Source organism: Oncorhynchus tshawytscha, linkage group LG31 (assembly GCF_018296145.1).
Source record: "Oncorhynchus tshawytscha isolate Ot180627B linkage group LG31, Otsh_v2.0, whole genome shotgun sequence".
NCBI classification, from domain to species: Eukaryota; Metazoa; Chordata; class Actinopteri; order Salmoniformes; family Salmonidae; genus Oncorhynchus; species Oncorhynchus tshawytscha.
The window spans coordinates 28,505,575-28,520,409 of NC_056459.1; the positions used below are offsets into that span (position 1 = coordinate 28,505,575).

The 14,835-nt window shown below is 40.1% G+C and overlaps 1 protein-coding gene across 1 annotated transcript; it reads left to right on the top strand.

The window, feature by feature from the left end:
* Positions 1–4,438: 4,438 nt before the first annotated feature.
* Positions 4,439–11,060, top strand: LOC112229431 (geminin). The gene is made up of 6 exons (XM_024395254.2): positions 4,439–4,552; positions 8,791–8,895; positions 9,014–9,170; positions 9,396–9,478; positions 9,817–9,927; positions 10,059–11,060. The coding sequence occupies exons 2-6, from the start codon at positions 8,821–8,823 to the stop codon at positions 10,308–10,310; spliced, it is 678 nt and encodes a 225-aa protein (XP_024251022.1). The 5' UTR covers positions 4,439–4,552; positions 8,791–8,820; the 3' UTR covers positions 10,311–11,060.
* The last annotated feature ends 3,775 nt before the right edge of the window (positions 11,061–14,835 follow it).

The window sequence follows — 14,835 nt, forward strand, 5'->3', positions numbered from 1 at the left end:
GGGACGGCCAGGTCATGGTAGATTTGCAGTGGTCTGATACTCCTTCCATTTCAATATTATTGCTTGCACAGTGCTCCTTGGGATGTTAAAAGCTTGGGATATCTTTTTGTATCCAAATCCGGCTTTAAACTTCTTCACAACAGTATCTCGGACCTGCCTGGTTCTTCATGATGCTCTCTGCGCTTTTAACGGACCTCTGAGACTATCACAGTGCAGGTGCATTTATACGGAGACTTGATTACACACAGGTGGATTGTATTTATCATCATTAGTCATTTAGGTCAACATTGGATCATTCAGATATCCTCACTGGAGAGAGTTTGCTGCACTGAAAGTAAAGGGGCTGAATAATGTTTCACGCCCAATTTTTCAGTTTTTGATTTGTTAAAAATGTTTGAAATATCCAATAAATGTCCACTTCATGATTGTGTCCCACTTGTTGTTGATTCTTCACAAAAAAATACAGTTTTATATCTCTGTTTGAAGCCTGAAATGTGGCAAAAGGTCGCAAAGTTCAAGGGGGCCGAATACTTTCGCAAGGCACTGTACATACATACATACATACATACAAGTTATAAGCCCCATTACATGCATACATACAAGTTATAAGCCCCCATACATACATGCAAACTATAAGCCCCAATATATACAAACAAACTATAATCCCCAAGACATACATACGTTATAAGTTATAAGCCCCGATAGATAACATGAGGTGCGTTCAGTTCGCTTGAACGTTTGCTACGTTGTGAAACGGTTTGTACTGAAAAGACTGAGGTACATTTGATCCCGTTTTGTGGGTGTGGCTTGAAGCAATGAGTGACATATTTAAACGTCAGCGGCCATGCTGACAGCGTTCCCCAACACACAACCCAAACCCCTCCCAGTTTTTCAACTGGTTGTTCAGTACAGCACCGTTTCCTTCCAATTGAATGTAAAAGCGTACTGAACGCAGATGGTTTCAGGGGGCACGCTAGTTTTTTACGTTTCTGTTCCTGTACATACTGAATTGATATATTGAAATATACTTTGTTGTTATGTACCTTTTTTGTAGTTTTTTATTTAAAAAAAAAAAGTGTTGCAGCCAACAGGTAAAACCAAGAATATGTGTGAAATAATGAATAGATAATGATTTAAATATTGTACCTGTAATTCCCCCCCAAATGAAAAAATGCCAACAAAAATGGACCAGTTGTCTTTTGGTTTGTGGTGCTTTAGAACGTACAGTAGAATCGATAAAACAATATAGTATCTGCTCTCTTTCTCTCCTCTGTCACGCTATGTCTTCTTCCAGAGTTATTACATTTACATTTGAGCAGATGTAAATGGTATGTTATGAATGCTGATCTGCTTTTTACTATTAAATAAAGGCCTTCTTTTATAAATCCTCATGTGAGCATTCTATTTTTACTTTGAGAAGGATGTTAACACTTTGTAAATTACAAAACGGTTCCTGTACATTGTCTCTAAAAAAAATGTTTTAAAAAGGGGGTTCAGGGGGGAATAAACTATTTTGTTAAGGATATTATGTGGCTGCTACAGAGTAGAATGAACCTTCCTTTTATTGAGATAAAATGTATGATTATTACATTCCATTAGGAGTACACACAAAAACCTTCAACGGTAGACTCTGCTAAATGACGATCCCACAAAGCCTCACCACAGATATTGCAATGAGCGAGATGCACGACTTCTCAACACACCTGCAGGGTTGGGGAGTAACAGATTGCAAAAAAATGGTAACTGTGATCCGTCTCTATCAGTGATATAGAATCTAAACAGTGTGATGAACCCATCAAAGTTGAAGAGATTATAGTCTATCAAACATCTAAAGAACAATTAATCACCAGGTGTTGATGGGATTACATCAGAATTGTACTAATTATTTTCTGAACAAGTAGCTCCCTTCCTATTTGAAGTCTTTTTAGAGAGTATTAAAAACAATGTTCTCCCTCCTACAATGAGTCCGGGGTTAATAACACTGATACCTAAGCCTAAAAAAGAAGTGCTGCTCATCGATAACTGGCGTCCAATTTGTCTTCTTAATAATGACTATAAGATATTAGCCTCACTACTTGCAGAAAGAATTGAAGAAGTCCTGGATGCAATCATTGATGAAACACAGTCTGGCTTCATGAGGAACAGACATATTTCTAACATTATCAGACTAGTATTAGACATACTTGACTACTCAGACCTAATAACTGAGGATAGCTTCATATTATTTTTATATTTTTATAAAGCATTTGACACAGTAGAGCATCTGTTCCTCTTCCACTCCCTTGAGAGACTTGGCTTTGGGGATTTTTTCTGTAAGTCTATTAGGACTCTCTTTACAAATGGTAACAGCTCTATCAAATTGAAATATGGCACCTCACCTAGATTTGAGTTAAATAGAGGAATTAGGACAACCTTGCCTAGCTCCCCGTCCTGTTTTTATTAATCACCCAACTTCTTACAAATTCTTTAAATAATAGTCCTGTACAAGGTATTTCCATAGCTGGTAAATAAATTATTATAAGCCAGCTGGCTGACGATACTACACTTTTTCTGAAAGCTGCTAACCAAATTCCCATATCGATCAATGTGATACAATCCTTTTCCAAAGTGTCTGGTCTATTTCTTAACATTAATAAATGTGAACTTATGGCTGTCAAAGATTGTGTGACACCTTCATATTATAGTTTTCCAGTAAAAGAAGAACTTACATATTTAGGCATAACCATTACAAAGGATCAGAAGTCTAGAGGCTTACTAAATTTTAACCCTCTTATTTAAAAAAAACAGAAGAAGCTAAATCAATGGCTAGAGAGGGACTTATCTTGAAAAGGAAGAGACCTTCAGCCTTGGTTATTAGGACTCTCTAGACTAATATATGGTGCTCTGTCTTTATATCTTGACAGTAAAAAAGGCAAGGAGATAGACCAGATGCTTTTCAACTTTCTGTGGAGAAACCGTACCCAATACATTAGGAAAACTGTTGTAATGAACACTTATGAGAATGGTGGGCTGAATTTTCTGAACTTTACTACCTTAAATAATACTTTTATGATCTATTGGCTAAAACAAGAAGACCCACTTATATGTGGAATTTTATTCCTCATAATGTCTTCTCTACTCTCGGTGGCCTTAACTACATGTTGGTTTGCAATTATAATATTGACAAAGTTCCAGTGAAACTTTCTGCTTTTCATCGGCAGGTTTTCTTGTCATGGTCCTTAAGATAATTTAAAAGACAATCTGGGGAAAGAGGAGATCATTGTGCATATTGACTTTGCAGAGAACTACCTGTGTAAATGGCCAATGAGAGACGACATCATATGGTACAGACCACAGCATGTGCTTGGACTTGTCCCTGAGCCACATACAGTGACCAAAAGGCACATGGAGCTGGATGCCTTGGTTTCTATCTAAGCCTTAGATACACTTGGAAACTCACTATATAGTACACACAAAGCAGGCATAAAATCATATATTAAATAAAATTCAATTAACTCTCAATTAACTCTTCCCTTTATATATGTGCTAGAATTTATATTTGTAGCATCTAGTGTAGTCAAGGACAACACATTGTTCTCTTGTTTAAAAGGTGCTAGTTCCAGTGTTTTGGAATCTTACTTGGTCTTATATTAATCAAATGTTTAACAATGCTTGTTGTTCAAAAGGTTTGCAATAAAATATTGTTTTCATATTTTATTTTATTTTTATTTTTTACATAGATGTCATTTCCACCACACCTTGTCATTTCCATCACAACCCATATTTTTGAGGTAAATGAGTATATTATGTATAATTTACATGTATTCATTTGTTTTAGATATGGGAATCATATGGTTGTTGTCATAATCTCACAAAAAGGTTGGGTGGAAATATCTTATTTTTCCTGTTAAACAAATGTTTTCAGCTGTCACCAAGGCAAGATTATACATTCAGGCATCGGGTTGAATTATTCATATTAGGAAAACCTTAAAAATCACTTAAAATAATATTCAATAGAAGTTCATGTACAAATGTATAAGAAATCTGTTATAAATCAATTGTATGATATTTCATTTTCAACTAAAATGGATGTTTAATGACGTGATGGAAATTACATTTGTCTATGGCTGTCTGGGAAAAATGACAAAAATATATACGTTCTGGAATAGTACGATCGCAGCCATTATCAGATATTGTTTCTAGGCAAATCAAAAACAAGTACAATACTGGTAAAACGGTGTTTGAATAAGTTTTAATTTCTGAAAGTTTGCACTGCCAAAGTGCCCGAAGTTGCAGAATCACCCGATCATTAATTAGTGTACCAAGTTTGGTACTTGTATCATAAAGTTGAACGATCTCGGGTATGCTTGGTTCTTATGTGCTGGACAACAGAGGTCATGCCAAAACTCTTATTTTGAAGAATTGACTAAATCCGGAAGAAGCATCACATGTGTCACGTGATTTAACAGGATATTTAAGCTCCTGGCGCGAGGTGGCGAGAAAGAAACGTGACTCGGAGAATTAAAGAAGCAAAAACATCTTCGCTAAAACACTCGCGGAAGCTGCCAAAACAGTGAGTTACATTATTATATGGTTTTCCAAACTGTTTAATTTCACTCAAAGGTCAAATATTCTCAAGTCAGTGAGTGTTTCACACAGAGGATAGTGTGTTATTTATTTTTTAGAATTTGAATGTTAGCTTGGCTGTAGTTTACGTTACTGTACCAGATTATGCCCTACTGAAATTATTTTTGTTTTCTACTTTACTAATTTGGTCCACGTTCTTTTTGAGCAAGACATAGATTATGTTAACTATTTAGCCAGTTGCATTACCCGAAACCTGGTCATACCAAAGATTCAGTTGACTTTCACCTCTGGTCTGGCCATACCATGCCAGCCACCTCAATGCATTTTTGGCGGCTTCTTTCTATTGTTACAATGTTAAATAACCATTTATAGCACACTCTTTCCGTATCAAGACATTCTCGTCTGCATTCTAACGATATTATTTTGTCCTTCTCAAGCCACTGTTTCAACCGTAGTAAATCGACTTTTTAAGACTTTCTCCATTAGGAAAATGTAAACCTGGGAATAAATCCTGAGTAATTCAAGGTAAAAGCGGCAGGTAGCCTAGTGGTTAGATCATTGGATTTGTAACAATACAATTTAAAAAAAAGCTAATCTGACGTTAGGCCAGTGGATTCGGGTCTAATGCTGAGCAATCTGTTTTTGCTTTAATTTAGTTCAAAGGGGAATCTCAATGTAGTGATCGTCTTTTGGTCACAACGTCTAAAGTCCATTCTGACAATAACATGGTTTGTTACTATCAGGACAAATTAATTCAATCACAGCACGTTTTTGGGTTCTTTAAATCGCTTTTACAAATTTTTATTTTAAATATTCCGCAAGTAGAAAATGTTGTTGCTGCTTCCTGTTATGTATTTTAGAAATGGCATAGCTTCAAAACACTGGTATAAAATGACCGTAATCCATATGTTGAAGACTACGCATAAAAATTACTCCGTTAGTACCTTAAACGGCTCACTCATCAACATTTTACCAAGCGATCACTCCATAATGTAGTTGATGAACTTGTTTTACTGTGATCAATAGGCTCGCAGATTAATGACTCAAATTGACGTATGGTAATAGGCCAATTCACTGCTGCTACATGTGCCATTTACGCTCTACAAAGACAAACCACAATGAGCTTGGGTATACTACATATACCTGTCGATAAAATAACCTGTAGTAGCCTTATGGCAGCTCAGCTCCTTGTGGGCCAATACGAAAAGGTAAACGTAACACTTGACTGGATCATTTCAACGAATTATCTCCACATTTAGGCCTAAATGGATAAATGAGTTGGCTCTTATTTCAGTGATTTCTTGACTGCCAAATATCCATTTGTTTCTGGCCAGCGGCTTTAATAAAGAGCACCCCCCGCTGCGGTTTGAATTTCGTAGCTGCCTTCGACAGACTGTCCTTGCGTTTTTGGTACACCAGAAGTACATTCATTTCCAATGACTGTCTGATCGAGGTGTGAGGACGGGCAAGTATGATTAGACCGAAGATGCAAAATCTGTTTAGAGCAACGGACTTCTATATTAACATCACCAATCTGAAGTAAAAAATTAAGTAATTTCACTCAACCCATTGTATAATTTACCATGTCAATTTTGGGTGACACTTTTGTATGTGGAAACCCTATCAAATTAGTGGGTTGGGCTATTTCAGCCACACCTGCTGCTTACAGGTGCATAACATGGAGCACACAGCCATGCAATCTCCATAGACAAACATTGACAGTGGAATGGCTTTACTGAAGAGCTCAGTGACTTTCACCGTGGCACTGTCATAGGATGCCACTTTTCCAACAAGTCAGTTTGTCAATTTTCTGCCCTGATAGAGCTTCCCCGGTCAACTGTAAGTGCCGTCTAGGGGCAACAACTGAAGTTAAATCTAGAATTGGCTTCCTATTTCGCAACAAAGCATCCTTCACTCATGCTGCCAAACATACCCTTGTAAAACTGACCATCCTACTAATCCTCGACTTTGGCGATGCCATTTACAAAATAGCCTCCAATACCCTACTCAACAAATTGGATGCAGTCTATCACAGTGCAATCCGTTTTGTCACCAAAGCCCCATATACTACCCACCATTGCGACCTGTACGCTCTCGTTGGCTGGCCCTCGCTTCATACTCGTCGCCAAACCCACTGGCTCCATGTCATCTACAAGACCCTGCTAGGTAAAGTCCCCCCTTATCTCAGCTCGCTGGTCACATAGCATCTCCCACCTGTAGCACACGCTCCAGCAGGTATATCTCTCTAGTCACCCCCAAAACCAATTCTTTCTTTGGCCGCCTCTCCTTCCAGTTCTCTGCTGCCAATGACTGGAACGAACTACAAAAATCTCTGAAACTGGAAACGCTTATCTCCCTCACTAGCTTTAAGCACCAACTGTCAGAGCAGCTCACAGATTACTGCACCTGTACATATCCCACCTATAATTTAGCCCAAACAACTACCTCTTTCCCAACTGTATTTTATTTATTTTGCTCCCCATTTTTATTTCTACTTTGCACATTCTTCCATTGCAAAACTACCATTCCAGTGTTTTACTTGCTATATTGTATTTACTTTGCCAACATGGCCTCTTTTGCCTTTACCTCCCTTCTCACCTCATTTGCTCACATTGTATATAGACTTGTTTATACTGTATTATTGACTGTATGTTTGTTTTACAACGACAGAGTTTCACATGCAGTATCTGTCGAACTGCTTTGCTTTATCTTGGCCAGGTCTCAATTGTAAATGAGAACTTGTTCTCAACTTGCCTACCGGGTTAAATAAAGTGGTAGGCCACAAGCTCTCAGAACGGGACCTCTGAGTGCTGAAGCGTGTTAAAAAATATATATATAAAAAAATCATCTTTCCTGTGTAACATTCACTACGGAGTTCCAACTGCCTCGAAGCAACTTTATCGGGGGCTTCATAAAATGGGTTTCCTAAAGACTAAGAACTCCATGCGCAATGCCAAGCTTCGGCTGGAGAGGTGTAAAGCTCGCCGCCATTGGCCTCTGGAGCAGTGGAAATGTGTTGTCTGGAGTGGTGAATCACGCTTCACCATCTGGCAGTCCGACAGATGACTGGGTTTGGCGGATGCCAGGAGAACCCTACTTGCCCGACTGCGCAGTGCCGACTTTAAAATATAATGGAGGAATTAAGGTCTTGGCCTGTTTTACATGGTTCAATATAGGCCCCTTAGTTCCAGTGAAAGGGAGGTCAACGCTACAGCATAAAATGATATTCTAGCAGATTCTGTGCTTTCAATTTCATAGCCACAGTCTGCTTGTCAGCCAATATTACCTGACAGTCTGCTGCATGCTTGCTCTACTAATGCCAAGTTAACCAAGTATAATGTGCAAGGCACAAACCCTTTTGTATGACGAGACCTTACAAGTGGTTAACAGGCCTGGAACAGTGACCTCACATCCTTCAAACTAATTATTGTCTACCCGTCCACACCTCGGAATTAACTCTATATTTTCCATATTTGACGTCTGCCTCAATTCAACTTGCTTTGGTTTGTTTACACACTAACTTGTAGTTGTCCATAATGAGCTTTTTGAGAACAGTTCCCACGGTAATTATTTGTTCAAGAATGTCAGCGCGTAAGATGATGACTGAAGGCCAATCGCTGCCCGTGGGAATATAAGGCAGTCGCCCCATCAATGGTGCTCAGAGCAGGATGGACCTGCCCCTTTCCGTTGCCTGGCAGTCAGTTGGATACCAGACATGGGTTCAAATACTACTTAATCTTTCCAGGACTGAGTTTGCGTTAGCCTGTCTGGAGTGCCAGGTCGACTGGTTTTGGACTTTCAATTGGTTCTGTTGCAACAGTAGTTTAATCAAGCACATCTGTAGTACTGGAAATTATTTTGAGTAACTTTTGAACCTTCAGTCAGGCGCGTAGAGCCATTCAGTCACTTCACTTATTTTTGCCATCCCACAATGACAATAACGAGTGTAACCGGAGTAAGAGCAGTTGAATGGCACTATGCCCAGGTGAATGCTCACAATACTTGGGTCAGGGAGTGCAGATTGGGTTGTTTCCCACCAATGTTGTACCTTAATGGGTTCTCAAGGGTGGGGGTGTAACTAATGCCTCACAGACTATGTTTTGCGTGTAATCACATGAATGCTGACTTGTACAGTTTTATTAATTACTTTAAATGCCAAACTGTACAACTTTTCACATGTAACTATTTGAATGTGGATGTGACTTTATGCATGTTATTTTACAGCCTTGTTGTTGGGTGGATCCATTCAAGACCATGGGACCCACAAGGAAAACCCTGCAAGTCCTCCAGCCTTCTGCAGGCAATACAAACCTAGGCAAAGTAATACCGGTATGGGATTCGAATGTGTCACTGACATTGGTGTACTTGGTTAACTAAAGTGTTTTGGTCAAATGTCTACCACCTACCACTGACGTGCAGGTCAGGTAATTAGTTTACATGTGTTCAGACAGGAAAGGTGGCTTTCAAAAGGAAACGGTGGAACGCAGAACAAGCGACGGGCTCCAAGAGGGTGAAGGCTGAAGTTGCTGTCGCATCACCAAAAGCAGAGAATGACAATCGACCCGGCGGCGTTACCAAGGAGACCTACTCGCTAATGGTCAAAGGTATGTTGGTGTTCAAGGTGTTACAAGGACATATAGTTTTTATGGTTGATCGTTATGCTTAACCCATTTATCCCAACAATGTTTCATCAACGTGGACTTGGCTCACATTTTGTCTACATTTATAATGTCTATTATCATCATCCCAGAGCTGAATGTCTTTATTTTATTTATTGATGTATGTTTGTCCGGTAGTTTAATTGAAATGGCCTATCCCCTCTGTTTCAGAAACCCCTCCCTCTTCCTACTGGAAAGAGGTAGCCGAGGAGAGACGTAAAGCTCTCTACAACGTGCTCCAGGAGAATGAGGAGGTCAGTTAATCACTGAAGGCTGCTGACTAATGTTTAATGAACTTGTCCTGTTCCCACGGTTCAAAATGAGTCAATCACATAGTCTCTGGCAACACTCCAGCTGGAACAATGGGTGTTGGTCTGAACTATCCATATCTCTGAAACCATTAATCTCGTGGAATTCTGCCCCATGTTGTCTTTTGGGGCCTTGGCGCATAGTGGTATTTTAGCCATTGACCTTGAGCTGATAACGTTTAACATTTTAGTGGATGGTAAAGTCTGAAGCTACCTTAAAAAAATGTTTTTCTAAAAAAAAATAGTCTGCCACATTGAGTGACTTTATTACCATGTTTGCACAGTTGCACAAAGGCATCGAGACCAAGGATGAGCAGATAGCCCAGCTGAAGACTGAGAATGATGAGCTTCAGGAACTGGTCCAACATGTACAGCACATGGCTGACATGATAGAGGTAAGAGCTGGGACATTGATGGCCACAAACTCCTTTTTTAGTTTCCGTCTCGTTTAAGGTCTATGGTGGATGCTTTTAAATGTAAGGTATTGTGTGACGTTCAAAGCTAATATTCTGTTATCTATTCTCAGAGGTTAACTGGAAAGAGTCCGGAAAGTCTAGAGGACCTGCGACAGATTGCGCTTGGTGCCAATGACAATTTTGAGGGACTAGAAGAATCTGATGCCCCCAGTACCAACAGTGTTTTCACACCCAGGTCTGATGTCACAGAAGATGATGATGAATATGTCACAGAAGATGAGGTCACAGAAGATGATGATGATGTTACAGATGATGATGTCATAGAAGATGATGATGAGGTCACAGAACAAAAGGAAAATTAACCCTCAGGGGAGGATGATTGACTGAATGTACTGGTGAAATCCTTCAGGCGACGCCTGTGCTTCTCACTTAACATTCTGGCATTGATGCCTTTAATTAGTTTATATTTTCTTTGCGTAACATCTGAGGTAATTGCGCAAGATTTTTACTTTAACCATACCCTTTCTACAACGCGGCTATGAAAAGAGGCGCCTCCCTAGTTTTTATTTTACTTTGCTGTTGACTTTTTGAATGGTAATTGTTGGTGGTCAATTACACTTAGGATTTTGTTATAGTGCAGTTTTAATGCACACTGTACATATTCTTCAGGACTGTCCTGTGACGTAAACACTTCATCACTGGGGGCAAACTACCTGCCCTCCAGGACACATACAACACCCAATGTCACAGGAAGGCAAAAAAGATCATGAAGGACAATAACCACCCGAGCCACTACCTGTTCACCCCGCGTCTATCCTGAAGGTGAGGTGCATGAGTGCTTGAAACTTATCTCAAGGCCGTCATTGTTGAACAGCCATCACTAGCACAGAGGTGGCTGCCTACCTACAGACTTGGTATCATTGGCCACTAAGTGGAACACTAGTCACTTTAATGCCACATTTCACACTGCTCGTCTCATATGTATATACTGTATTCTTTACAATCTATTGCATTTTAACTGCTGTCATTGCTCATCCATATTTTGTACTTATATATTCTCATTCATTTACTAGATTGTGTGTATTAGGTTTTGTTGAGGAATTGTTAGATACTGCTGCACTGTCGGCTCTAGATGCATAAGCATTTTGCTACTCACAACACCTGCTAACTGTGACCAATAAAATTTTATTTGACATTTATTTTTACTGCTCTAATTACATTGGGAACCAGTTTATAACAGCAGTAAGTCAACTTGGGTTTGTGGTATATGGCCAATATGCTACAGTCTGTATCCGGGCACTCATCTTTGCAGCTTGACTATTGGCCATATACCACACTCCCTCGGGCCTTATTGCTTACATATACAGTAGTTTTCCAATGCCTTGCCATGAAGGGCACCAATTGGTAGATGGTTAAGAGTATCCCTTTGAGCATTGAAGTTAATTACACTTTGGCTGGTGTATCAATGCACCCAGTAACTAAATGGGGGGGGGTGGGTGGAATAGCGCTAAGCACAGGCAAAAGCCTGGCGGTACACCTGGTTCAGTCTGCTTTCCAACACACTGGAAGACGTATTCTACTTTTCAGCAGGACAATAACCTAAAACACAAAGTCAGAGCTAATGAGTTGCTTACCAAGGTGACAAGATATTTACGAGTAGCCTAGTTAGCTAATTTTCCCCCATCACCTTGAGGCAAACATCTTTAAATGGTCTGGAAAATAACGGTCATGTAAACCCACCCCATTCTGTACAAATGTGCAAAAACGAGGCTACAAAGAGAACTAATGGGGCTGTGACTTCAATCAGGGGTGTGAACAAGGTTTCTATTCAAGCGTTGGTCGACGTGGTAATGGCCCTATAGTATTGGAGTTGAGAGAACTGACCCTCCGTTACATCTTGGCGTGTCGCATGCGCTCATTCTCAAAACCGCTGTTTACTTCTAAGATCACTTCAGCACCGCCCTAAACCCGACTCAAATTCGACACAAACCTTCAAATCGGTATGTAATGACACACTCTTTAGTGTTTCATTTACATTTTAGAGGTGATAAGTTGGACAGATCGAGGGGGAAGCCATTTTTCCCACGACACCTCCTCACTATCACGCATTTAGTTTCGCTTCCGCACCCACCATTTTTTAAAAGACCCGACGGGGCTCATTGCCTGCTTGAATTATGCAGAAACGGGCAGTGTTTTATGTAATTGATTATGTTGGAAATGGGAGAAATTGTGCTTTAAAATGGTATTGACTTTAAGGTTGATCTGGAAGTATTACGTTTTTGGGGCGCTAAAATAAGGGCAATTGTACGGACCAAGGTGATGTAAGAGTTTACGTTTTACTGATCACCGATTTTTCATTGAAACGTAAGTTTTGAGCGTTTTCAAAAACTAATATATTTACACTGGGACACGCTGTATAGTAAAATTCGACTGCGCGACAGACCACCATTTAATATCCAACTTTTTACTTAATTTATTCATACTATTTTATGTTAGTATTAAACTGGTATCTACTTTCTCAAAGTAATCTGAAACAAATGAGACATTTGGTTACAACACGAAGATGTTGGTGAAGAACCATTTTTAAGAGTCTAGGGGTGGGGGGACTGGGCTACGCAATGAAAAGTTGACAGGCCGGTCATTTCTTTTCACTGGAAGGCTAGCCAACTAGTCAACTATCTAATAAACACTTAGGCTACAAGGTTTTTTTTTTTGTAAACAAAATTTAACGGATATCTTGCAATTGAACAAAATGGTAAGGTGGTAATTAACTGGGGACCGTATGCCGATTAATACGGGACGTATTTTTGCTAAGCCGCTTATAAAAAAAGCTGAGTATTTCTGCTGAAATGTCAAACATGCTAATTGCTAACATTTTTGCAACACCAATAATCACAAAACATTGATGGCCTGGTCACGATAACACTGAAGGTAAATTCTTAAACGCTGTTGAATATGCTGATAATACGGGGTGCCACGGTACAGTTTTGACTTAAATCGGCGTGGAAATTATACGGTAAGACTTGACAATGATCAAAAACCAACTGACAGAGCTTGAAGACTGTTTTTCTTTTGCAAACAATGTGGTGCACCGCCGGGACTCTTCTCCAGAGGCAGTTCTGAATAGCCTGGCCTGCTATCTTAGTGGTTTGAGTCAAAAATTTGAGTCTTTCACTCGCGCCAAAAAACACTTCTTCCTATAGTCATTTGATATAGGAGCTTTTATTTGAGTCGGTTTCTCTGGAGACACGAGTGATCCATACCACCAGAGGGTGGAGGGGGACCTGTATAAGTGATTTTGGCCAGACAGATCATCTGCAGAGATGTACTGTAGCTCTCCATGTACGATCCTAAGATTTTACTTTTCTATACCATGTATCACATGTACAAAATGACCTTATTTTTGTGCATATAAAAATCTGCCAATTGTATAAATACTTGATAGACATGTGAAACTAAACTCATATATGCTCTCAATCTACACAGCTGCATTGGTATGTATTACCCCCAAAAGTAGCTATTCTAGGGCAAATCTAAGTATTTGTTTGAATCCAGGTTTCTCTGGAGACCAGTTTTATTCACATCCTCAGAGGGTGGACGGGGACATGTATCAGTGATCTTGACTTGATAAACAGATCACCTGCAGAGATGGAGAACCTTGTGTACTCCCCTATGGTTATAACGGGTTACAAAATCATCATAGATTTATGCTTAGTTCAGGTCAAATCAGCTCATAAAAGTGTGTTTTTTGTGTGTGTGCATATACACACACACACACTACATTCGGAAAGTATTCAGACCCCTTGAATTTTTCCACATTTTGTTACATTACGGCCTTATTCTAAAATGGATTAAATCGTTTGTTTTCTTTCATCTACACAATACCACATTAATGAGAACAGATTATTGAAATGTACGCAAATGTATTAAACATTTAACTGATATCACATTTACATAAGTATTCAGACCGTTTACTCAGTACTTTGAAGCACCTTTGGCAGCGATTACAGCCTTGAGTCTTCCTGGGTATGATGCTACAAGCTTGGTACACCTGTATTTGGGGAGTTTCTCCCGTTCTTCTCTGCAGATCCTCTCAAGCTCTGTCAGGTTGGATGGGGAGCATCGCTGCACAGCTATTTTCAGGTCTCTACAGAGATGTTCGATCGGGTTCAAGTCCGGGCTCTGGCTGGGCCACTCAAGGACATTCAGAGACTTGCCCCAAAGCCACTCCTGCGCTGTCTTACCTGTGTGCTTAGGGTCTTTGTCCTGTTGGAAGGTAAACCTTAGCCCCAGTCTGAGATCCAGAGCAGGTTTTCATCAAGGATCTCGCTGTACTTTCCACTGTTCACCTTTGCCTCGATCCTGACTAGTCTCCCAGTCCCATGATGCTGCCACCACCATGCTACACCGTCGAGATGGTGACAGGTTTCCTTCAGACGTGATGCTTGTAATTCAGGCCAAATAGTTCAATCTTGGTTTCATCAGACCAGAGAATCTTGTTTCTCATGGTCTGAGAGTCTTTAGGTGCCTATTGGCAAACTCAAAGCGGGCTGTCATGTGACTTGTACTGAGGAGTGGCTTCTGTCTCGCCACTCTACCACAAATGCCTGATTTGTGGAGTGCTGCAGAGATGTTTGTCCTTCTGGAAGGTTCTCCCATCTCCACAGAGGAACTCTAGAGCTCTGTCAGTGACGATCGGTGACCGTCACCTCCCTGACCAAGGCCCTTCTCCCCCGATTGCTCAGTTTGGCCGGGCAGCCAGCTCTAGGAAGAGTCTTTGTGGTTTCAAACTTCTTCCATTTAAGAATGATGGAGACCACTGTGTTCTTGGGGACCCTCAATGCTGCACAAATGTTTTGGTACCCTTCCCAAGATCTGTCCCTCGAC